Below are 26,454 nucleotides of genomic sequence, written 5' to 3'. Positions count from 1 at the left end.
TGTGTGTGTGTTCATGTGTGTATCTTCTGTAAGAACGCAGGCTCTCTAAGAAGTCAAGCTGCCTGGCTACACCTCTCACTGGCTTTGTGACCTTGGGCAAATGACTTATAACTTGTGTAAGCCTTGGTTTTACATCACTGCTCTGTGCCTCAGTTTTCTCACCTGAAATGCAATAGTTGATTAGATAGGGCTGTTGTGAGGATCAAATGAGTCACACCTGTCAGATGCTTAGACCTGTATCTGGTACAAAGTAAAAATTAATAAATGCTAACTCTTTATTTGTTACACATATGGACATTACATGTAGATACAAATAGATGTTACATATACATGTAGATATTATATGAATATAACATGGCTATATTAATGTACATCAGCTTCATGTATTTATTTTGGAACCTCAATGAATGTACATTCCTTCCAGGATTTGGTATAATTTGAACTGAGATTAAGCTGGCTATGTACTTTTACTTTTGTAGAGTCTTACTAATAGAAAGCTGTATACTTGTTCTGTCATTATTTTTAATAGTCTAATAATTAGTTGGTTGAATTACCCAGCTCAGCTTTTCTCTTTAAAAAATGAATAGTAAACAATATTTTGAGTGCTAGTTCAGCACATTCTGGCAAAGTATGATGTATTTAAATAAAATTTATTAGCATTAAACACCACCTTTGAGGTTATAGTCATTCATTTTTCTCTCCCATCATTTGAAACAGACTTTCTGAGTCAAGTGTGTTGCAATACTTCGTGGATATTGTCTGTGTATAATGGTCATGGTTCAACTTTAGATAAATCATTTCATCAAATCACTTTATCTCTAATAATCTCAGTTTCCCATTTATTCTCATCCATTATCTGATGTTCTTATCAGCTTTCCCTCAGTAGTATAATGGCCTTACATATTAAATTATAAAGTAATTTGCTGAGCTAGAATTGTATAGAATTACTTATGTGTCAGCCTACATGAAGATAAATCCTAGTATTTGTCCATGGCCAGATGAGCAGTATACCGGTTCAGCACACATTTAGGGTCATCAGAAGCCAAACCGCTTTGGGAAAGGATTGGTAACAATTTGGACTCCAGCAAACTCTGAGTTGATATAGTGAAAACAAATAAAAAATGAGCTGCTTTTCAAATAATTATGAATGATATAGGGTTTAAAAACTGTCCTTATATGACCACAAAGGTGTATAATGTAAGGGACACTGATTCCTATAGGGGTTACTCTTCAGGTGTTTGGGAAGCGTGAAATCAAAGCAGGTCGGCCACGTTGCCCCTCCTGTGCCCTCTGTGCTTTTCCACAGCTCAGTTTCCTTGTGGAGAAAAAGGGAGGTGGGTAAGGCCTCCTTCATGGAGACTAACAGAGTGGAATATATAGAAAATGCCTAGCTAAAGCGATCTTTAATGTGCCCTTCCCATTTTCTTAAAACTTTTAGGTGCTTCGGAATAAAATAATATTGGCTGGTTTTTATACAGAAACTGAAATATATACAGTTAGATTTTATGTACCAGACATCTATGAGAGCTGAATGTATCGGAGTAGTTTATTATTATTTTTCCATTTAAAAGGACGTGTAGTAATAATATTCATTACAGGAGATTTGCCTGGTTTTTAGAAACTCATTTTGCTGGTGTATCTTGAATCTCTTACCTGATTGAGAATATGCTGAGAAAAAGAGCTAAGTTGCTAGGGCTTGAGGCATAAGGGCAGAGCTGACTGGTATTTGTTTCATTAAGCTTAGGCAAGCTATCCAATTACTTAATGCAAATAGGAAAAGTTTACACTAAACTCCTACTTCTTTGCTTAAAACTCTAGAGAATTTAAATGAGAAGAGATAGGTATTTAAAAGAAGGAAATTTAAATGAAACTTAAATCAGGGGCTTAATGTAGAATAATATTAGACCAAGAAATCTGAAATAATAAGTGAGAAATGCCAATAAATAAAAAAGGGGAATGTATTCTCCAAGATACTTGGTATGTTCAGTTTCATTGTGAGATAATTCGTAAATCTTTGGAAACCCAAGTTAATAATGAAAGACTTATTTTATCTCAAGCCTTCTTTTCACCTAACAGGGACGTTTAAAGTGCTGCCTTCCATTGTCAGTGAGCTTCACTTCTCTTTCCCTCGTGGAGTGTTTACAAAACAACCTGGCTTCTGATTTAGAGCTCCACCATTGGGCCAGGAGCATTCGGGGACACCCAGAAAGCAGGGTCATCTTGTTCAGTTCAAAATAAGAAAAAAATTGGTTGATCACATGGACATCTACCTTTCACAGATGGCTGTTGAATAGAGGAGCTTGATAGAATATGAAAACAAGGCACTGGACAGGAAGCTCCAAAAAGAATTGGGGGCTTCTGAGAATATAGACAGTATTTCTTTGCAGAGTAATTGTAGTTTGTTAAATGACTTAAATGAATCAGTGAAAGAGGAAACTTATTAGAAGAAAATATTGCTATAAATGAATTTTGTGGAGGGAAGCGTTGGGAAAATGTGATATAGTACAATTTAGAAATCTCTAATCTGTTGCTTTTACTTCTAAAGGCACTGGAAAATGAAACCACTGTTAGTTACACCATTTATCTGAAACTCCACCCTCCAGAATAATTTGAAAGAAAGTGAAACTTTCTTCTAAAATTTTCTAAATTTTTTTCTATAGTTACAAAGGTGATTTTAAGCTTAAGGGACCCCTCCAAGACCTTGTGCTAAGTTTTATCAATAATTTTGTGTGAGTGTGTGTGTGTAAGAGAATTCCCTCAGTGACCCTAGATCTGCCAGCGTTTGGTATCTGAAACAGCAGTCAGAGCTCTAACTAAAGAAAATCATCCTCAGTGCCTTTGGGCCTGACTGATGTTTCCACTAAGACACATTCTTCTTCCCCATGTTGCTCATTAATATCCTTTAGATTTCAATTCAAATATCAGATCCCACCCACGTAGCTTCATAGTAACTTCACTTTTGTAAAATCATGCATTTATCAGAGTTTAAGCTTCGTGAGGGCAGGAGTATGTCTGTTTTGGTCATGGTTTTATCCTCAGTAATCAGAACAGTTCCTGTCCCCCAATAATCCTATACTGAATGAATTTGTGAATCCCATTTATTCTTATCTAGTATGAGGTTTTTATCAAGTAGTAGGAAACTTTGAGAATGAGGGTGGAAACCTAAGTGCCCACTGAGTGAAAATTATAAAATTTGGAGATAACACTGTTTTGTTTCGTTTATCTCCTGCCACCACTGTTCTCAAGAGTTTTTATGGAATGGGGAATAATACGTTTAAGGTATGGTGTTTGTGAAAGTTTTAACTGCAAGGGACATTAACATTATATAGTTCAACCTTCACGTTTTAAAGCTGAGAAAACTGAAGTTTATTAGATTGTACAGCTAAGTGCTGGTAGGTAATGAGAATTTGTTCTTGATCCTACTGCAAAACTTCCTGAAGATAGAAAATTCTGTTTCATAAACAGAAACTGCACAGACCTTTATTTTTCCATTTTATTTTCAGACATTCCTTTAGAATAAACTATTTGAGAATTCATGCAGGTCTGTTTGTAAGGATAAATGACAGTAGCTGTAAGAATTTATTAAGAAAGGAAAATAATTTTCTTTTTAGTCAATTTCGGCAACTCCCAGTCTCTCTGCAGCCAAGAGTTGAGCACAGTTAGTGTTCATATTCCAGAGGCTCTGAAATCTTGTGGAATATGGAACACCTTTCTGTTTTAGATGAGTTAGTGTAGTCCAAGGTTATATCACACTTGTGACACTTAGAAAATGTAGCTTGGCCCTTGTAGAGTTCAGCTTGTCTCTAGTTGTTTCTTAAATCCTCCGGTCTTCTGTTTTCTGCAGCCTGTTTTCTGTTTTTTGCCTGTAGTTGGAAATATGCCATTCGTTCATTCATTCATTCATGCATACATTCAGTGGTATTTGTTGAGTACTTCCTGTGTGGCAGGCACCCTTAGGAGCATTGGAGATAGGGCAGTGAACAAAAACAGATCCTGGCCCTTGTGGAGCCTACAGGGAAGTGGGAAAGAAAGAAAAGAGCATGTGAACGGATAGGGCTGCTGGAGTCATTATACTCAATTTTCGATTTTAGAAGTCCTTGAAAATAATAAAAATAAAGCAGAACTTCTTATTGGTGGATAATTGGAAAAAAGATGGAGATGACAAAGCTATTTGTGATCACAGTGTACTTAATGAGTTTGGAGATTTTCTTCTTTTCAGAAAATCACTGCTTTCTCTGTGTTCCTGACTCCATAGCGAACACTATTGTTATTACTGCTACTAACCTAACATATGTTGAGTGCTTATTGTGTTATGGGCATTGTGCTGAGTGCTTTGTGTATAAGAACCCTCTAAGGTAGGTATTACACCAGTCCATTCTGCTCATGAGAACAGCAGGACCCAGGAGGTTAACTAAAGTACTTACTCAGCTAGCAAGTGGTAGAGCCTTGATTTGGACGCGGGAGTCCAACTCCAGAGTTTGTGCATCTGTACCAATTAGTCCTAGCTGAATAACCTTTACTTTTATTATAACATTGAAGGCTTTTGTGCTCGTGTTTTTGTTTTTTTTTTATTAACTTGCCAAAACTTTATGATATTTCTTGAAGCGGAGCCACTTTTAACTCCATTTGTAATTAAAATTTATACCATATGTGAGTAAACTCAGAAAAAAATGTAGTTATTATTAAAAGAATACTTTAAGGTTTGATACACTAAATGTGGTAGATATGAGACAATCTAGTATAGATTCATTTTACGTTCATGAACTAATAATACAGTTTTTAGAATAATTTTATATGTGTGTAGAGTCTGTAGCACGGTGCTTGGCGTATGGTAGTGATCCATAGATGATAATTTTTTATCATTTTATTTTAGTTTCTACTTCACTTGTACAATAGGTAATATCTGTTACTTGCAGATGATATGCTGGTAAAAATGCTTGCACTGCACAGTTTTGTAATCTGATACAGTAACCTCAGCAGTTCTCAGCAGAATATCCTTATGTGGACCACTTCAGTTTTTCTGTTACTCTCCTTTTATGTATCTCCAGGGTTTATTTGGGTAAAACTATATTTTGGCAAATGAGGGCTGGGGCTCTCAAACTTTAGTGTGCATCAGAATCATCTGGGGCGCTTATTAGAAGGCAGTTTGCTGGGCACTCCAGCAGAGACCCCAGAGCGTCTCTGATCCAGTAGGTGTGGGTTGTGTCTGAGAATTTTCATTTTTAACAAGTTCCCAGGCTGCTGCTCCTGCTGCTGGTTTGTGGACCATCTTTTTAGAACTCCTGCTCTAGGGAAGTGACATGACTTCTAATTATTGCTGTTCTCTTACAATTATACGTGTCAGTGAGTTAATGTATTGATATTGATGTTGCTGAATTTATTGTGAAGTAATATAGAGAAATTTGGTTTCTATAAGTGTGATTGTGCTTATTGCTTAAGGAAACATTTCCTAGAGGTTACTTTTGCATTAGAGAATTTCAAAGTGCAGGTTTTAATTTGTTTCTATTATTCGTCTTTATTCAAGACACAGAAACACACAGGTTTAATTTTTAGGGGGAAGCATTATAACTTTGGGGTATATTTTACAAGGTGATTTTATCTGTTATAATTAATTTCTCAGAATTACAGAGTATCGGGATGATGTAGCAATTTAAAAATAGTAACAATTTTTTTTTTTTTTTTTAGTTCTTTTCAAGAATCTTACTGAAACTAAAATTTGATAGACTGGTATTGAGTTCAATTTGGTACTCATCATTTCCACTTATGAAGCTCATTTCACTCAGAATTTCACTTATACCAACATAACAGTTTTACCGTTTCATTTTAAAGCATTGCCTATACCTTTGGAGATATGATGGTATAGAGGGGTTATTCTCTCAAAGAAGAAAAGGCAATCAGAAAATCTTTGTCCGTAAGATTAGACTGCAAGATGCTTTCATTCACTGATTACTGAATACCTTTATGTGCCAGGCACTATGGTGAAAATCGGTGCCAAAGTAGTTTATCTTTTTCATGCTCAGTGATGGGTTTTAGTGGATTGTAACTTAATATGATCTAATTGTGTGATGTTATTGATAGACCTGATGCAATTGGATGCTGCTTCATTAATAGAATTAGTATAGTGGGCAGATCTTGGGAGTTGAAGTTCTGCTGTGTTATTGGAGCTAAGGGATAAGGTGAAGTTATTCCAGAAGTGGGGAGCCCTGCTGTTGAAAGGTTTGGCCATTTTTGCTCATGAAGATTGTTGGAAAATGGGATTAATTCACTAGGAGGAAAGATGTCTTAATTGTGTTTTCAGTTCCCTGCTGTAATGTAAGATCCATGAGGACAGGGACACGTCCTACTTGTTCAGCACTGTGTCATCAGTGCCTCCCACACTGCCTGGTGTGTATTCAATAAACAGTCGAGTTGAGTCAATTCTGAGGGGATGACAATGGTCACCTTCAAATATTTGTCTTGTAGATGCCTTGTTAATTAGATTTATTACTTATATCTCCAGAGGGCAGATGGAGGCAGCATGGATGGAATTTTTAGGTGGGCAGATTTCAGTTTTACATAAGATCTAAAACTAGCTTACCAGTCAAGTTGATAAGCTTCCTTATGTATTTGAATTCTGTTATTTTAAGTGCTTGGATAGAGGTTGCATGGGGATATAATAGAAAATATACCTGCTTTTGATAAATTTTAGACCAAGATGATTTCAGCTATTAACACTATGGCTATCTGCGTCCATCTTTTTATTTAAGTATTTCATTAAAAAGAAATCATGGCAACTAAAAATCTTTTTTTTCTAAGTTAGACCTTGCTTGTCTTTTCAGACTAAAGCAAAGCAGTGAAGTGGATCAAGAAAGGGCTTTTGCCAATGAGCAGTTAACCAGAGCTATTCTCCGCGAGAGGATATCAAGTGAGGAGGAGCGTGCAAAGGCGAAGCACCTGGTGAGTATTAAAGATTTAGGAGAACTGTCTTGTCTACCAGGACATCTGCGATGTTGGGGAGAAGCTGAGTACTCCTTGCCAACTTTGAGTGTTTATCAAATTCATGTTCTCTTTGCTTAGATTTTCTTGATTTTTGCCTTTTTACAAGTGGTTGACAGTTTGCGAAGATTAATCACCAGGGACTTTAAGGGAGGTAACTTGAGAATTATTAAGTAAGGATCAACAGGAGACACAGGCACAGGCCTCTCTCCTGAAGGGATATTGTTCGTTTGCCTTCCCCTCCACTCGCCTTTGATTTCATTGTGTTTGGAACCTCTGGGGCGAACAGCCTCACCTCTTTCTCTCCCTGCTGGCAAGCTCCGGATGTTAGTTTGGGAAGTCTCCTGCAAAGGGGAGTAAGGTTTGATCAATCACTTACTGGGCTTTAGAAAGGGGAAAATGTAGAGCAGGGACTTTGGGGCACCATCTTTTTTAAGAAAAATATATTTATTAAAGAAAATAATTGAAAGAGATTTTAAAGATTACATAAACATGTTTAACAATGATTATTAATAGAAAGAAAATTTAAAAGGCATTCATAAATCTGTCATTCTCACTTAACCATGGTTTACACTGGGATGTGTTTCCCTCTAGACAGTTTTTATTCCTAGGTCTATTACATATTTAAGAATTTGTGTAACGCTGTATATAGTGGTTAGCATCATGAACACTTTCTTATATCATTGAATGTTCTTCTGAAATATAGTTATTTTTTTCTTTTGCTGGGAAGATTTGCCCTGAGCTAACATCTGTGCCAATCTTTCTCTATTTTGTATGTGGGTCACTGCAACAGCATGGCCGCTAATGAGTGGTTTGGGTCTGCACCTGGGAACCAAACCTGGGCCGCCAAAGCAGTGTGCACTGAACTTAACCACTAGGCCACAGGTCCTGCCCCTGAAATGTAGTTTTTACTGCTGTATAATATTCTGTTTTCTGTGTGCAAAATAATTTATTAAGCAATTTCTCATTGTTAGATAAAAGTGGAGTTGCTCTGGATGAAACCTGGGGTCTTGACTACTCGCTCCCACTTTAGCCTTCCAGGAAACCAACATGTAACTTCTCAGAACCCATAGTACTCATTGGAGTATAGTTGGGAACTCACTGGAGAGGTAAAATGTGACTGTAGAGTGGAGAACTTCGAATGCAAGACTGAGGGGGATGTCCTTAGTTCAGCAGGCAGTTGGGAATCATTAAAAATTTATAAGAAAAGGGTCAGTTTCTGTTCTCCTATTCTTTCCCTTGGTCCTTTCTTTGAGAGGCCAACCTATGACGAGATAGCAATAGAGAAAGTAAAAGGGAGCCAACGTGTAATGAATCCATTTCTTCAGTGGCTGGGCTGAATGGATAGATAGTGAAGCCAGAACGCAGGTGATAGACCAAGAAAGAAATGTCAGGTGACTGGCTGGTGCTGTCATGAGGACACACATGTTGAATGGAGCTGAGGCCAAGAGATGTAGAAGGAAAGTCATTTGTTGTGAAAAGGGAGAGAATTTCAGAATTAAAGACATTAAGTGTTGAGTAATTCAATTATTGATGACATCTTATGTACTTCTGAGCTTGACGGTTTTTTGAGGAAGTTGAAAATACATCAAGCTAGTGTGTTGAAGAGTCGTTTCCACAAATGTTACAGCCTTCCAACTGAAGGCCAGGGATGGAGTGGAGAGTGATTATGTTTGAGGAAGGTAGGGGAGCAAGCTTGTTAGTTTCTGGTGGGCCAAAAAATCCTTGGTTGGTATTTTTCTTCATGCCCCAGCTTTGCCTCTTAGCCTTGAATCACTCTTTTCTCTACTTCTCTTTGCCTAAATTTGGACATACTGTCTTGTTCTCTGAGTTTAGGGAGACAAGCAAGATTGGGATTTTTCAAAAAACTCATTAAACACACACACCTGCATATGACAGGCATAAAAAAGAGTTTTCTCAAAAAATGTGAAAGTATTAAAAAAATTTCTTAACTAATAGTAACTAAAATATTATGTAATGTAGTTTGATTGGAACAATGTATCTTCAGGCCATTTTTTCCCATATAAATCTTATCTGTTTCCTGTCTCTATTTGTTTTTGTTTAGCAAGTTAAGCATAAGAAACTGGCATTGTGTATTTTGCTTTGTATGTCTCTTCTTTACTGAGTCTGGGTTGTAGGGTATAGATGGCAAATCACCATACTCACAACTCCTGAATTTCAGCATCCATCGTAATATTGGCCAAATAGAGCCCTCAAAGCACTTAAGGAGTAAAAGTAGAATTTATACAATAGGATTATAGCTGATTCAGAGGATCTTGTCCTGGCTTGAGTGCTCTCAGACATTGGGTGCTAGTTCATGGCCACAGCAACATGGCTGCCTATAGCAATTTAGGTCCCTGGTGACGCCCAACTTATTTACCAAATTGCCCGCTTTATTGTTGTTACTCATTATTATAGAAGTATGCATACCTATTGGATAAAGATCAGAAAATAATATAAAATATTAAGGTCACTTAAATTACTGTTGTCCAGAGATAATTGTTAACATTCTGGTTTATTGTTTTTTGTGTTCCTTTTCACATTCCGCTAAGTCTGTATAAAACATTTATATTAATGTGTATATATATATTTCCCTAAACATAGATAATAATTTACATAGTCTTGTATAACTCTTACAATAACGTTCACATTTAAACAATTTAGACTGTATGGTAAAGGTCTTTTTATGCCAATAAATATATATCTGTGTGATCACTTTTAATAGATGAATGTATTTCACTGAATTTTCCTCTAATTATTAAAATAATACAGGGATATTATAGAAACTTTGGAAAATAGAAAAATTACTAAGGAACCACCTCATACCCATTAGGATGGCTACCATCAAAAAAACAGACAATAAGAAGTATGGGCGAAGATGTTGTGGGAATGTGAAATGGTACAGCCACTATGCAGAACAGTACGGTGGTTCCTCAAAATATTAAAAATAGAATTACCATATGATTCAGCAATCCCACTTCTGGTAATTTATCCAAAAGAATTGAAAGCAGGGTCTAGAAGAGATATTTGAACACCCATGTTCACACCAGTATTATTCACAATAGCCAAAAGGTGGAAGCAATCCAAGGGTATATCAGTAGATGAATGCAGAAACAAAATGTGGCATATACATATAATGGAATGTTATTCAGCCTTAAAAAAGGAAGGAAATTTTGACATTTGCAGCAACATAGATGAACCTTGAGGACATTATGCTAAATGAAATAAGCCAGTCACAACAAGACAAATACTGTATGACTCCACTTGTATGAGGTATCTAGAGTAGTCAGATTCATAGAGACAGAAAGGAGAGGGTACATTCCAGGGGCCGGGGGAGGGAGGAATGGAGAGTTTTTAATGGCTATGGAGTTTCAGTGTTGCAAGCAAGATGAAGAGTTCTAGAGATTGGTTGCATGACAACATGAATGTATTTTATACTCCTGAACTGTACACTTCTAAATGGTTAAGATGGTAAATTTTAATGTGTATTTTACCACAATTAAAAACTACTAAGAAAATAAGCACCTGTAATTATTGCACCTATAATTAATGTTGGGAGGTGCCTAGTTCTTTCTGAAGCCCCTCCCCCGCACCGTCTATACAGTTTCCAGATTCTGCATCCCACCACCTTGTGAAACGTGTGGTGTGGAGTGCTGGGCCCCCATTGCTGCCATTCTTAACCCCATTAAGAGGCACTCTTTGAGTGATGGCCAAACATTGATTTGTTCTTTATTTAGAACCCAAATGTTGCAGCCAGCAAGAAGGCAAAGGTTGGGTTTCACACATTTGAAGGAATTGGGAAGCTGTCTTTCAGGAGAACTAGGGAGAAAAAAAAACTGATGTGATGTTGGTACTGTGAAATAAAACTAACTCCTTCCCCCTCCCCATCTTCCTCCTCCCACTAAGAGTTGACATTTAGATTGCTGCCTGCTTAGATGTGAGTCCAGGCTTTTCTTCCCACAGTTGTTGTAGCAGCCAGCTTTATTGAAGCGCTTTGAAGGGCAAAGTCACGATGGCCGTGTTGTTGAAGTTTTAAAATAGGATCAGATCAAAACTTTCCCCTTTGGAAGAATTGCTGTAGCTCGAGAAGCTGGTAGTTCTGTTCTAGATTCAGGAAGAGTGTACCAGCCCCTCACTCTTCTCCTTGCTGACTGGTACCAATATTTTAATCAGCTGCTTTTACCCAGAGGTTTTGGAGAGGCAGTTCACTGATAATTTTACTCACTTGAAAGTGTTAAAAAAAATTCACATGAAAGGTATGCTTCTTAGTAGCAGGAAAGCACGTCTGTAAAGAATGAAGACTAGTTAAAAGGGCAGCACCAGGAAACCTGTAAAGTTAATGCAACTTGACATTGTGTATATCTTTATCATCTCGTACATATAAATCTAAAGTTTGCTGTGTCGTTAGATTTTTTTTAAGTTAGAGTAGAGAGTTGTGTTTTTTTGACTTTGCAATTATATTTGATTTCTTTTTAAAATGCCAGTTAAAATTTTGATTCACTCTTTTTTCTGTCTTAATGAATTATGCTGATCTTACATTAGTCATTTCTTATTATTACTACAGAATTATGTAGTGTTTTCTTTTTAAATCTAAACTTGAAAAGAAGCCCCAACTTACCTACTTAAGAAATATTTACTTAAATATTCTGGAGCTTATAAACCTAAATGTGAAATAGTTTCCTTCATTCTTTGGACAGATGTTTTATTGAGCACCTACTGTTTGAAAAGCGGTGTGCTAGATATTAAAGATATATAAATGAAAAAGACAAAATCCTGTCCTTAAGGAATTCACAGTGTAATGTGGGAGACAGGGACATTAAAAATAATGTTAAAAAGTGCTAAGTCTGTTACAGAACCATGCCAGTTATATTCTTGTGAGATTTCTCACTTTTGTGAAAACGGGGACTTCCTTTTAACTCATTGCTATCCCTCCATTCATTTGTTCAACACACATTTGAGTGCTTAGTATATGCCAGTGCCTAGCAAAGAGTATACAGTCAATAAATACTTGTTGATTGAATAAATGAATAATTGAATCTACTCACGCCCTGGAAATTGGAGGAGAGGGAATGGGGAAGAATAGAAAAGATTTCCTAGGGAAGTGGTACCTGACCTGAGTCTTGAAGTGTGAGTATGAACTGCGCATATGGTTGAGGATCAGGGATGGTCCAGCCTACGATACTGCAGGCAAAAGCATGGAAGCATGGCAGGGGGACACTTCAAGGAGGTGCTGAGTGGGAAGTATGGGGCAAAGAATGTTGATGGATGAGGCAGACAGAAGTTGGCAGGGCTAGGATCATGAGGACCGTGTATACAATCCAAAGAACTCTGAACTATATTCATACAAGGGTTTGAAGGGGAGAAATGAAATAGTTAGATGGTCATTTTGATAACTTGCTATAGTGAAGCACAAAGGATAGGATAGAGGAGGAAGTGAATGGAAACAGAAACTAGTTAGAAAGCTTGGCATAAATCCAAGTGAGAACAGGCGGTACCTGAATTACGACAGTGCTAGCAGGGATGGAGAGAAAAGATATAAGAAATATTTAGAAGATAGTCTTAGTAGGATTTTAGGTTTGAAGGGTTGAGAGAAGTGTCAAGGGTAGCTCCAAGGTTTCTAGTATTAGAAACTCTATCATTTGAAATAGAAAAAGTAGTAATCAATTAAAAAATGTTCTGGATTAAGTGTATATTGTGAAGTGTGACCTCAGTTTAGAATTGGGGGAAGGTAATGGCCTCAGATATTGCACTAATTATTTTGTTTGACTGTAGTTGAGATCATTAGATCATTAGATATTTTGGTCTCTTTCCACATTCCCCTCCATCACAAATTTACTATACACCTACTGTGAACTAGGCACTGTTAGTGACTGGAAATGCAAAGATGAATTAGATCTGGCTGCTTTTCCTCAGTTTCTCTAGTCAAGTGTAGGGTTTGTGGAAAGGTCATTCTTACCTTGGATTTTTTTTTCTATTTATAATTTTTGAATTTGTAAAGCCTCATAGTGTTTAGAAAAAATGCTAAAAAAATAGGGTAGGCGAATGCATAAATTTAGTTTTTGCAAATTTAAGCGACTGTTTCACCAAAATGTCACTTTTCATCCCCAGTTTCCTTTTTGTCTGAAATGCGCCAGTGAAGCAATCAAGAAGAAGAATTGATTAATTTTGTGCTATGTGCTTTTCAGTTCTGTGTTTTGTTTGTGCTTCAAACTGTGACAGTTGAAATTTCATGGTAAAAGAGAAAAAGGTTTTGAATTTGGGGTATGGAGGAAAATGACTAAATTAAAAGAAGTAGATAAGAATACCACTGCTGCCCAAATATAGGTAAGATTTTGCCCAAGGGCAAAGGATACTATTGGAGTTGTAACTTTGAAATGATCAACATGGTTCATGCTTAAAAGTTCTGTGTAAAAGAACAATAAGTGATCACTTGGGGGCTTTTAGTATCATTAAAAGTAACCTGGTGAATGAAATCGCAGTGTAGCAACGCTTGTCCTGGCTTCTTCTATTGGGCACTTAGAGATACCTTTTAAAAAATTTTGCTGTATTTTGGATACAATTTAATACTTTGATTATAACCTCTATTAACATGTACCCTCTGGTTATATATGCTGTGTGCTGGTTTTCTTGCTGTAGACACTAAGCCCCAATTGTTTTGCTATGCGTGGAGGATTAATTTGCTTTCAATGCCCAAAATGAAGTCAATGATTTTGAGCTTTTGCTTTTGAAGACTTTTTTTTTTTTAAAATATGTTTTTTTGGTGAACAGGATTCGCTCTGAGCTAACATCTGTTGTCAGTCTTCCTCTTTCTTTGTTCCTTTTTTTCTCCACAATGCCCCAGTACATTGTTGTATATCCTACTTGTAGGTCATTCTAGTTCTTCTATGTGGGACGCTGCCCCAGCATGGCTTGATAAAGTGGTGTATAGGTCCGTGCCCAAGATCTGAACTGGCAAATCCCAGGCCGCTGAAGCAGAACACGTGCACTTAACCACTCAGCCACAGGGCCAGCCCCTTGAAGACTGTTTAAATATGGAATTTCTGCTTTTGTTTGAGGGACTTAAACCATTTAAGGTATAAGGTATTTTGGTCAATGTTATTGGTGAGAACAGGACCTGGGATCTATCTGAAGTCCCATTCTTTCTAACTCTTGCTCAGTTAGTATCTTCCCAGGAAATATAAGGGGCAGCATTCCTCAGAACAGGTGAGAGCAGAGGCACACTGGATCATTTTGCCTCCTGTGTGTTTGGGTTCGGCAGCCCATGATAGTTTCCAGGACAAAGTGTTTGTCTCCCATCCTCTCCCTTTCTGTTCTTTGTTATCATGTGTGGTCCTGAACATCCTGTGTGTGTTAAAGCAGCGTTATTATTGTCAGCTGGAATGCACACAGCCCTGTGAAGAGATTGTTAATCAGATACTCCATGGGGCAGCAGGGCAGCTTCAGGGAGGTTTGTTTGCTGCTGCAATGGAAGAGGAGAAGCATGTTTTGCTTCAGTTTGCTAGCTTAGCCTTCATGTTAAGAGCCCAGGGAGAGAATAGGACTGCTAGTACAGGTTTCAGTATTGTTTGTATACTGAAAGCTTAACCAGAAGAGGGTATTTTTCAAATGCGCGTTGTCAAACCCCCTCCTTATCCAGCTTTACAGAAATACCGAGGATCTTAACGTTACCAGACAATCTTAGAGAAGCACGATGTCATGCTGAGCAGATACTGAGGCCTGGAGGAGAGACTGGCTGAGCATTCTTCTGGTAGTGGAGATTAAATCTCACCGTCAAGGTTGGCGCGTCTGTCCACTGAACACAATGTAGAGGTGACTGCAATTTGCTTGTGTTGCTTTTTTCCAAGGGACTATCTCAGACTGCGTGACCTTTGGACAAAGTGACTAGAGAAGAAAATAGCTCAATTGAGTATAATGCTCTCGATGTTCTTGCCAAACACTAGTCGTATTTAAAGACGGCTGTGAGGGGCAACTTGGCTTAGAATGTGTTGTCATATTTTCCTCTTCAGTGTACTTTAAAAAGTGCATCAAGTTGCTTGCAAACCAGTTGGCTCAGGGCAACTCTTGTCGAGTGGTGTCCTTTGTGGTAGCCTTGCCAGAAATAGCTTATTGACGTCCCATCAGTTGGGTCATTATGAGTGTCAAGGTGAGGTATGGACAACACTGAGTAAAGATCCATAGGTAATAAGGTGCAAAGGGCTGGTATAATTCCATCTCTTTATAATGACCTGACGTTTATTGTCAACTTATTTGCTTTACTGCCTGTTCTGAAATGAACTGTCATTAGGGCCTTTGAATTTTATTGAACTGACGACATAATCTCATTTCCTACTGAAGAGGCTAAGAAATATGGCCCTCAGTGTTTGCTTTAACCTGTGACAAATTAAAAGTTTAACACAAGTGTAATGAAGTCTGTCAATCCTTACAAATCCCAAATAAGAGTTTCGCACATTATGCTTTGAATGAGACTGTAAGGCAAATTGTGCTCCTTTTTGTTCAACAGCAGTCTCTCCAGTTTGTCTTTGTGGCAAGTCTCACAACTGTCAGTTCTGATACAGCCTTGGAGAATCCCTTTCAACCTCTTGTGCGTGGACCTGTGGTTTAGTGATTCAATAGTAAATTGAATAACAACAGTGTTTACTATGTGACATACTATGTGCAGTGAGAGCTTCGTTTTTGTTTATTGGACATTAAATTCTTCACAATGTTGCACATTCTTGAACAGCTCTGTATTTCTTGTATGTATTACTTCTTTTATTGCTTAGATATGATTCCTAAATGGGACTGACATATGCTTTTTCTGTGTTTCTTGATGTTTTGAACTGTTCCCCGTGTTAGGGGTTTGGAGGGTTTATTTTCATGTAGCCTGGGGTTATTCCCTTAACCATAAAGACTTTCACCATTTTGTTCCAATGTGACTCTCTCTACTCTTTTCTTTACTAACTATATTTTAAGGATGACTTCTCCTGAAAATACCGAGGGGCAGAATTACCAAATGAAGTAAGGCCTCCATTCTCTAGAGAGCAGGAATCTGTTTACAAACCTGCGGTATTTATTACATACCTCATTTAGCTCATTCATCATTTTAATAGAAAAATGAGTCATTTTAGATGATTCTGAAATAATTCGAGGTAAGCTACATAGCCCCAGGCAGAATATGATTTACTCAGACCAGCACCAAGCTATTTTCAAAAAAAAAATAATAGAATGATCAGCACCAATAATTTATAACTTGTGGTAAACTTATCAGATGTCTTCATTGTCATGGAAATTTGTTGATGAGATTAAAAGTTTAGAGGAGTTTTCTAGCTAACTTCTCCCCATTCTTCCATCTTTTGTGACACTTGGTTACAAAGTCCCATACTTTGCTGTGTATCTAAATACCTTCTGCTTGTTTCAAACACTGATTGTAAATTTAATTCCAGATTTGTGTTTAATATTTTCTTGATAAGAAACACCACCAATCGGTGTCACAGGGCCAGTTTTATTGGAGATTATAAACCTACTTATATACATTTTCTGCTTAGACATTAAACATTAATCCTTTTATAGTTTCCTTAGCCTATCTGATTTTCAGAAGCACAGCTAGCTGATTGCCTGGAACCACTGCTCTGAACCGAAAAGGAATCACAAAGTGTTTCTAGGTAGACCTTAATGCTCATGAGCTTTATTAATAACCAGCATCACAACAAAAACAATTTATTTGTTTTTAGTACTTTCCATTTAACCAAGAGCTTTCAATTCCAGGATCTCATTTTCTGTTAATAAATGCTTGATATGGGTGAGACATCTGTCATTCCTGTTATAGATGAGAAATGTTCAGAGACTGTGAACCTAAAGGTTGCACAACAGATCAGATGCTCATTGCCTAGGTGATCTTATTGGGGGCACAATTCAGCAGATTTAGTTGTTAACAGAGTCATATATTGCTTGATAACAGGGGTGTTTTCTAATAACGCATTGTTAGGCGATTTCATCATTGTGCGAACATCATGGAGTACACTTACACAAACCTGGGTGGTCTAGCCCACTGCACACCTAGGCTATATGATACTAATCTTATAGGACCACCATCATATATGCGGTCTGTCGTTGACCAAGATGTCACTATGTGGCACAAGACTGTAGTAGGTTTTTGACCTGTAGTGGATTGGGCCCACTGTATTAGAAAGGTAAGAGGAGTTTTAGGGCCAGGCACGTAGATGAAGCAGAAATCACTGCAGACATAAATAAAGGCGTCAGAAAATCATGCATATGACGAGCACACACGGGAAGTAAAGAACCGTCGTAGTGTGATGGTCCTTCTCAGGGTAGAGGCAAGCTGCCCCAGCCACTCTGGTAGGCCTTGTGAGTTATTGCTTAGTGAAATAATGTAGCAGTAATCCTGACACTACCAGGGATTAGGAATAATTTGTTTAAGAATAAGGAATGGAGTAGTGCATGTTAGAACTAAACTTTCCGTCTAAACTATATTGAATGGAAAAAGTTTTGGTACTTCAGATTGTGAATTTCAGCATTAAAAAAAAAATCCTCACGTGTAAATCTCTACATTGCAATGGATGCAGGTTATTGTATAGTTTTTTAAGGTCATTTTTGAGTGTACTTATTAAAAAAAGGTTTGCCATGATCTGTTATATTTTGGGAGAGGTGGTTGATATAGATAAAAAAGGACCTGGTTTGTAGCAAATATCCATTCCCTTGCCCTCAGAAGAGCACCAATATATAAAGGCAGAAACTTTCCTTTTTTAATGGGCAACACAAACTCTTTATTTGTAGGGGAGGTAAGAGATCATTTGATTATTTTTCTACTTTGGATAATAAAGATTCATTAGTTTGGCAAGGTGCTTGAGAATAGCGATGGGCTTGCTGCAGTAGGTTGTTTTTAAGAGTAAATAGAATTCCTGTGAACACTGCCTCCTTTACTCATGCAGTGGATTCAGTCAATTTTTTGTTTTGTGTTTTCATTGACATTTAAGGTGAATATATCTCACAGGTTTTTCTTGTAAAGTCAAGCTTTGAATAGAATTGAAAAAACTATGTCGTTGACCTTTTTGGAGATTTGTTAAGTTTAAAAAAAAAATGAAGCAAATTTGGGATGTAGCTACGTAATTGTTAACATATTTTTCAATTACACTTAGTAATCCCCAGAATAGTTCTTACTGACAGCAGGTTGATTAATATAATAGAAAAATTGGTTATTTCCTAAAAATAAGCTCTTTCTTCATGGCCCTGGTAGAATGGTAAGAAAGAGCTGGTAACTAATTTTGACTATGAGGCTTCTACTGTAAAATTAAAAGCTGAGTCTAAACATTGCTAGCTTGTGTGTGTGTGTGTATACTTTATTTGTATTGCATGTGGTAAACACATTTTTTTAGATGCTATAGGAAATTAAAATTTATTTCTTAAATTTTTCAGTTTGAATTAATTTTTAGCTTACAGAAAAGTTGTAAGAAATTGACTCAGATTTGTTTTTTTAAACATTTGCCATTCTCTTTCTGCACACACACACACACACACAGACACACACACATTTTATGAACCATTTGAGCATGGGTTGCAGACCTCGTGCCCATTTGTCCCTTAATACTTTTATCCCTTAAAAATTAGTTTGCTTTTCTTATATAACCAAGTACAGTTGTCAAAGTCAAGAAATTTATCAGTGATGCAATATTTTAATCTTTAACCCAGATTCCAATAATATTCTTTTATAGCAGTTTTTCCTCCTGGAACAGGATACATTGTAGGATCATAGATTGCATTTAGTTATCATATCTTAAAACCTTTTAAACATAGTTTGCAAACAGCAGGATCAAGACGAATACTGTGTTAACTTCAATTTATGAATTCTTGCTGTCATTGCTAGAGTTTTAGAAAGATGAAAGTAGAAGGGATAACAAAAAGAAGTGAAGAGTTTCATTCAGACATACAGATTAATATTTTATATTGTGGATGAGGGAGCAATTATTTTGGATATTTTCTTTTCTTGAACCAAAGCTACAACTTAAATGCTTTCACCAGCATCTGGGTAAATCTTACGTCTTCTTAATGTAGCAAGTATCCAGGTTGTATCATTAAAAACTGTTAGAGAATAAATTCTTATTTTACTACAAGATTTTTGAGCAATAATTATCTGAAATAGCCTTCCATCTGCCCCCCCAACCCCACCCTCAGGTACTGCTCCATGTAATTTTAGGCAAATTGCTTTTTTTTCTTTATACCCTTTGTTTCTATCTGTTTAGAATGAGGACAAGGTCGTTGACATACTTTTCTTTCAAGTCTGTTACCTTGATGAATAAAATACATAAATACAGGAGTTCTTAGAGAACGCAAAGTTCTATATACTTAAAATTGACTTTTCATAAAGTAATTTTGTTTTATGAATAGGTTACCAATTCCATGAGTCACATCTGTTTAATTTTCTTTGGTTATTAAAAAAAGTCCCTTTAAAAAAGAAAAGTAGGTAAAGTTGAAAGCCTTTATTTTCTTGGTTAAATTGAATTTTTGTTATTGAAAAGTTAGTAGAAGTGGTTTAGTCGTGGGCACAGGTGTAAATGCTGTCAGCAGTCACTGTATTGAAAGGGTCACGATGAGAGGGGTCCTTTTCTTGGATGTAGGAGGATGGGATCTTTCGGCTAATACGTGTTTGTTGGCTTAGAATGAAAACTCAGACCTTTGTTGGCAAAATAAAAACTTGATATCATTTAATATATGTACAATCAAAAGACACAGAATTTGGTCTACTTTATGCCTTTAAAAAAATGACTATTGAATTAAATGCCCTAAGTTTCTCTATTATAGTGGATTAAACCCTTTTGCTACCCTTTAAGTCCAAACAAAGGTTGATCTTTTTGAATGCTTACTTTATTTTCCATTTAGTTTGCATTTGTTTCTTCAACTCATTAAAATCGTTTATTAATTTTTAATATGACCATTGTATCTCTGCCTTGCACATTTGTGACATAATTTTTCTTTCCTGACACTCCCCCGTAAGTTAAATTTGCAGCACATGGCAGTGACATCTTTAGAATGTTCCCCTCATTCCCTGTCATGCTTAGGTGACAAGAGAATGTATTGGTGCTTCAAACTTTTTTTTTTAACTCCTTGAGAACTCAGTATATCTTAAAGAAATTGGCTGAGTTCCAACCCTAAAGGCATCAAAAATAACAAATTCTAAATAACATCCTCCTTTAGAATACAGCATATTTTAACCATGTACCTCCATCTTGTAGATCACCATTTTCAAGCTATAGCTGGAGCTATACATATGCTCTGCATGTATATTATAATATTGCTTCCCCCGCCCTCTCTTCTCTCTTTGAATGTTTTTTCTGCGAGCCTTGGGAACATGTACATCGGGCCTGTAGAGTGACACAACAAAAGCAGACTCTTGAAGTAGTCAGGTTTTGTCCTTGTAAATGACATGGTACAAATGCATGCAGTGGATTAAAATATGTTCACCCTGACAAAAATCTTTTACTTGAAGTGAAAAAGCCTGCCGTCAGTTCCGATTGCAACAAAGGTTGCTGCTGCGAGGGAGAGGGACTTGCCAAGACTGTTTCTCAAGCTCTGTTCTGGAGAAACATTTGTTACTGGATTCTCAGCATTGAGTTGGTTATAATCTTGTCTTGGCATGCTCTTTTTCCAGAATACATCGGTTTTCATGTTTCTGTGGCTTTTTCTCAGGATTTATGAAGGGGGGCGTTTAGCGTTTTGTCTGGCAAGAAGCAAAGCCTGTTTGAGTTCCCCAATCAATAATTGTAAAATAACTAGAAATCGATCCATGCCAGCTGTAAATCCAGCCATGCATTTTTATTAATGTCTGTCACCCTAAAGAAGCTGTACAAAAGACATATTTGTCCCATATCACTGAAGACAGGACACTGCGAGTAACAGGCAACTATATATTAAGGAATGTTCTTATGGCGTCTACTGTTGGATGCAAGGCTTTGGGAGCTGTGTCTCCAGATTTGTAGTACATACATTGGAGGAGGTTGAAAATGTTTCTGGTGTGTGAGCAGAACCTAATTTGGGGCTTAGAGCTTGTCGTGCATGTAGGCGGAGTACTGATGTGATCTGATGCTACTGCCAGGTAAACAGACTTTTGAAAATATCTTTTTCACTGATTTGGCATGGCGTCACCCTCTTCTCAGTTTGGCCTGAAATTCTTATTTCCCTCTCTCTCAAGACAGAATTAAGGGGGAAAGTGCTGGGGTGTTTAATTTGGCAAGACCACCATTGATACACACACCTGTTGTCTGGGTGGAAAGGATGCTAGCTGATCTTTGAGGAAGAGGGGTCTACCTTCTCCTCTGCTCGCGGTTATGATGATGAGATGTTAGTTTGTCAGATTGCTGCCTTGTCACTGTGGAGACTTTATAAGGCGTAGTGTTCTAACGGGACAGGGCACTTTCGTTTTGGAGGTCTTTTCTGTGCTTGTGGACTGCAGTAAGATGTCTCCTTTTCAGTAACTTAGAAATAGGGGAGAAATAGTTGTCTTATGATAAAGTTCAAAACATGCTCTGAGTGACTGCAAAGCAAGACTTGGCTGTCACTGGTTGAATATATTAACGTGTCTAAAGAAAGAGTGTGTCAATCTTTATTTTTCAGTCTTTCAAGTTTTAAGAAGATCGTTTAACATCATGGTGTTTGTTTATAACATGATGTTTAGTCAAATGAAAATCAGCATGCTCTTTAATATCTGTGTATCTGCATAGACAAAAGCTTGGATAGCATTGTGTTTTAAAAAAATTTCTTTCTTATATTTTTAAAACACTTTTCTTGTTGTTACTTGATTCCCTGAATTGAATAAGTATTAATTTATGTACTTTATATATAGTAAAAAAGACATCTTCAATTATAAATTATTATTTTAAAGAGTTTTATATGCAGAAGAAAGGAAAAGATTCAAAAAGACAAGCAGTTTTATGTCTGTCCCACCCTGGCCCTGGTCTAACAATGGTCTGGCCCTGGTGGATGCCTGCCTCTTGTGTAGATGCTTATAGCAAGCTCTCAGTCTCATGCTAGCACACTTTCTGGTCATAAAGCTTATCAAATAACCCACCCATTATGATTTGGCTTTCCACGTAGACGGGCTGCAGAAAGAGCCTGTCTTGGCTAGAGGTCCCACATGCCTCTTCTTCTTGGCAGATGTAATTCTTATTTTAAAGTGATGATTTGGCCTTTTAGTTGATTCCTAAGTCTCTGTAAACTTCCGAGCCTGTTAACAAGCTGGGCTTCTAAATGTGTGGTACTAAGTTCATCAAAGAAATTAACTCCTAACCTGGGGCCTTTTGGCAAGTGGCCTGAAGCTATTTTCAGCAATAAATCCTGTGCCGTGTTGGGCGTCTCCTCTTCAAAACCTCATTGAATGCAGGGAATTGAGAAGAGTGTGCTCTGGAAGGCATGCCCCGTGCTGTGAGAGCCTCACTGAGTCAGAGAGCTGTGGTCCATTTCATAGTTTTGCTCAAAATCTACTATCTGGGGCTCTAGCTCCTTCTTTCCTTTTCCCTTTCTTGGTGGCCACTCAGCCTTGCTGTAGATGGAGGCAGAATCGTCTTGCATAATCACTGTACTTCTTGTTAGAACTTGAAGAGATGGTAGAAATCACCCTCCCTAACCACCTCCTTCTCTTTGGACTCTTAGAGATGAGGTGACAGAGTGAGGATCAGCACCTGAATCTCTAGGTTCCCCGTCCAGGATGTTTTTTATCCTCTTCAATGGTGATTTCCAGCTAGGCTCCGAGGACTGCAGGCTGGAGAACAAGAAGGTCAGGGATATTTCTACAAGTTTGGGCTGGTTTGGGATTAGAAGCTCCATGGAGAATGGGGCAGCTTCCGGCTGTGTAAGCGAGACACACAGAGGGCATTTGGGATAGATAGCTCTTCACCAGAGCTGTGAGGATATACGTTTGTGCTTGTATAACACACCTCCTCTGTTAGTTTTCTCAGCTGCCCCTTCTACCACTTACTTAACTTCTCACCTAGGAGTCTTAAGTAGCTGGGCAAAGATTAATGTTGTAACTTCCTAGATGGTGAAGCTGGAGCCTTATGCCATCATCTCTTTTAAATAATGGGGAAAAGGCCTGTATTATTTATCAGTTATCTTCAAGGCCACTATTATGATGACTGAAGTATAGTGAGTAAATGTCCCTGGCTTCTCTCTGTTCTTACCTTGAAAACAAGAGGGAGAAATATGGTCATCAAATACAGAGATGGTTGACAGGCCTCATTGTGTGATTATAATGAGGTTATATTGTACTTCTGTGGAATTATAATAAAGCTCTTATAATTTAAAACATCACTTGCTCATCATAACCAATGCTCATTAATTTAGTAAGAGTGAACTTTTTATTCTTGCTTTTTTCATGTATATCTATGTGTATGTTTGTGTGTGTATTTCATTTGCATTTCTATTTAAGAATTATTTATTTAGAGCCTACTGTATGCTAGGCACTGTGGTCTGTATGCTGGGAATTCATCAAAACATACCAAAAAAAAAAAAAATCCCTGCCCTAATGGAATTCACATTTTAGTAGGAGGAACTGGTGTATATCATGCTTAATGCTGATGTCTGGAATAGTTATAGAGCAGGGAGAAAGAGGAGTTAACCCTAAAGGAATAAAAATAGTTAACTCAGTGTTTGATGCCATAACTCAATCTCTGGATCATTTTTTTGATGCTACCTTTTACCTATAGAGTGCTTTGTAATTATTCAGGGGATTTTTACTTTTATATTTGAATTTGATCAACTTCAATAATTGGGTCAGATGATGTTGTTTTTGAAATCATCTTTGAAGCTGCACAACACTGTACAAATACTAGAGTTGATGTTAGATAAATCTGTGTTAGTCAGGGTTCTCCAGAAAAGTAGACCAGTAGGGTGGGTGTGTGTGTGTACATGTATATACACATATATGCACATACAGAGAGAGAGAGATTGGTTGATTGGTTTTAGGGAATTGGCTCATGTGATTCTGGGGACTGGCAAGCCAAAAATCTTCAGGGCAGGGTAGCAGACTGGAGAGCAGAGAAGAGTTGATGTGGCAGTCTGGAAGCAGAAGTCCTTCTTCCTTGGGGGACCTCAGTCTTTTCTCTTAAGGACTGCTGCAGCCCCTGTGGCTTTTCTGGACAGGGCTTTGTGGCATGTTGTGAGCTACACCCTACGAGCAGTTGGGCCTGCAGCTGTGGGTCTCCTCTTTTCTCTGAGCCTGGTGGAGTCCCTGTTTTGTTGAGACGCCACAGGTGGCACAGGTGAGGCCTAAAGTGGCACCGTGTTGGAACTTTACTTGCTCTCCCCTCTCAACCACTTCTCAGTAATTTGTCTCTGGATGTTTGCCTCACAATAACCTCTGACCCTGTCTCTGCAGAGATACAGGTTCTTCTGGCTCTGGCCGTCTCCTACACATTCTGCTAAACTGCGGGGCCAGCAAAAAGTGCTAATATCGTGACCATAATCTTCCTCTTAAAGTGGCAGAGTAGTGTAATGTGACATAGGTGACACAATGCTCCCGTGGCCTGATTCATTCAGTTGAATAGCAACACATGGTTATTAACCCCTGGCTTTTGTGCACCTCCTCTGTACCAGGTGCCATGTCAGGAGCTGGGAAAACACAAGATTGAGCATAGTCCTTGCTCTCAAGAAGCCTAGAGTAGCCATAATATAGACTGCCACTTACAAAATCATAGTAGTTAGACTGATGAGTGCTTCAGGAGCAGATGGCAGACATACCCTGCTTCTTCTACCCTCCTCATGCTGGTCCTTCTGCTTGGAGTGTCTCCCCTGCTTGTCCACCCACCTCTCAGCCCCCTCATTTAAATTCTGCCTTTCATTTCAAAGCACAGCATAAGTATCTGCTTCAGAAAGCCTTCCTGATTTCCTAATTCAGAAATGAACACAACCTTTCCATATTTCCAAATCCCTTTGTTCATAACTCTTTTATGACCAGGATGACCCTATAATTTATCGTCCAAACAGGGAAAGTGAAAGGAGGCACTATTAATTAATTCTGTCAGGGCAACACCCATAAACTGGGACATTCCAGGGAAACCAGGACATGTGGTTATCCTAGTTATGACCTTTACTCCGTTTGAGTAAAGAATGATCTGGTCATGTGTGTTCATCTCCCATTGTAGAATGTGAATTACATCGTAGGGGTGAGAGAAGCAGAAAAGAACCATGCCATTTACACTTGCATTTCCACACAGGGATTTACACTCAGTATGAGCTCAGTAATTCCTACTGAACGGAATGTATGCTGTCCACATAGGTATCAGAAGTTGAGCAGGCCTGCTGGAACCTCCAGGATAGCTGTCAGTGAGAAGAAATTCAGTCTGAATAGGCAGCGGTTGGGGCCAGGGAGATTCAGCTGTGAAGGGGCTCCTTTGGGTTGTCTGGTACTTGAAATCTTGGTATAATGGTAATTTGGGCCCATTCTGGGCTGCTATGGCCAAGCAAATGAAAGGGCTGTTCTGTTAGGTGGAACATGAATATAGGGAGTCCTTCAGGAGCAGTCAGGAAGGCGGTAGTGCTGTTGTTCCTGGTGATCCATCTAAGTGGACAGAGGAACCTAGTTGGGGGGGGAGGGGTGCGGCCTCCCCTGAGGCAGGCAGGTGACATGGCCCTGTTCCTACATGCCGTGGTTGGTATCTTCAGAGTCCTCATTTAACCTGAATACCTCCTGGGAATATATTAAACTCAAAGCATTTGAGAAGGTTATAATCACTTAGTAAGCTGCTAAAAGTTATGTAGAGGACTCTATAAGGTTCTTTTATAGACTGGGTGTCACTGACGAATTTCCTTGGTGGAGAGTCTAGATGACATTAGTTCATGGGCTTTCACATATAAATGAAGCACTTGCCGTTTAAAGAGTCTTTTTCACTGGCCAGAGTAGGCAGCTATTGGTATAATGAAGTGAGATGTTGAATATTAAATTGAGTTTATTACCACATGCTTCTAAAATAAGTAAATAATGGATACCTTCACTTCTATTTTATAGACAGCTGTAAGAGACCTCTTTAGAATACTTTAAAGGTCTCTCTAAAGGTGCAGTATTTTACTGCCATCTCCCCTGTTATCATTATTCTTTAGTGCCTAGGGGCAAACTCCCATTGAAAAGGTGGACACATAGAATCTTCTTGTGGATAATGAGCATTTGGTTTTACTACGGTTTATAATTTGGACTCCAACGGCAAATTGTTAGTACAAACTTTTGAGCCTAGGGTATTGTAACACTTTTTGTCAGACACCTATGCTCAGCAAACTCTATATGGCACGAGTTTATTGTATTTTCTGTGAAAGTGAACTCCTCATCCATCCGTTTAGGGCTGTCTTGAGTGCTTTCCTTTCTGTAGTTAAAAAATCCCTTAGGCTTGTTATTACCTTCCTGGACAGGATGGTTTATTGTTTATTTCTTTGCTGCACTTCCTCTCCTTCACTTGCTCTTGTAAAACCTGTAGTTGACTTTTAAAGCTGTGAATTTTGTGC

At 38.0% G+C, this 26,454-nt stretch overlaps 1 protein-coding gene across 1 annotated transcript in view; it reads left to right on the top strand.

Annotated features, from left to right (window-relative positions):
* CHCHD3 (coiled-coil-helix-coiled-coil-helix domain containing 3) overlaps positions 1-26,454 on the top strand; it is a 269,319-nt gene that overhangs the window by 85,294 nt on the left and 157,571 nt on the right. The window contains exon 4 of the mRNA XM_046670687.1: positions 6,819-6,936. Within this exon, the coding sequence (XP_046526643.1) occupies positions 6,819-6,936 (118 nt within the window). The remainder of the gene's footprint in view (positions 1-6,818; positions 6,937-26,454) is intronic.

Source organism: Equus quagga, chromosome 8, assembly GCF_021613505.1.
Source record: "Equus quagga isolate Etosha38 chromosome 8, UCLA_HA_Equagga_1.0, whole genome shotgun sequence".
Classification (NCBI taxonomy): Eukaryota; Metazoa; Chordata; class Mammalia; order Perissodactyla; family Equidae; genus Equus; species Equus quagga.
Note: the sequence above shows the minus strand (reverse complement) of the source record. Positions and strands in the feature narration are given on the sequence as shown.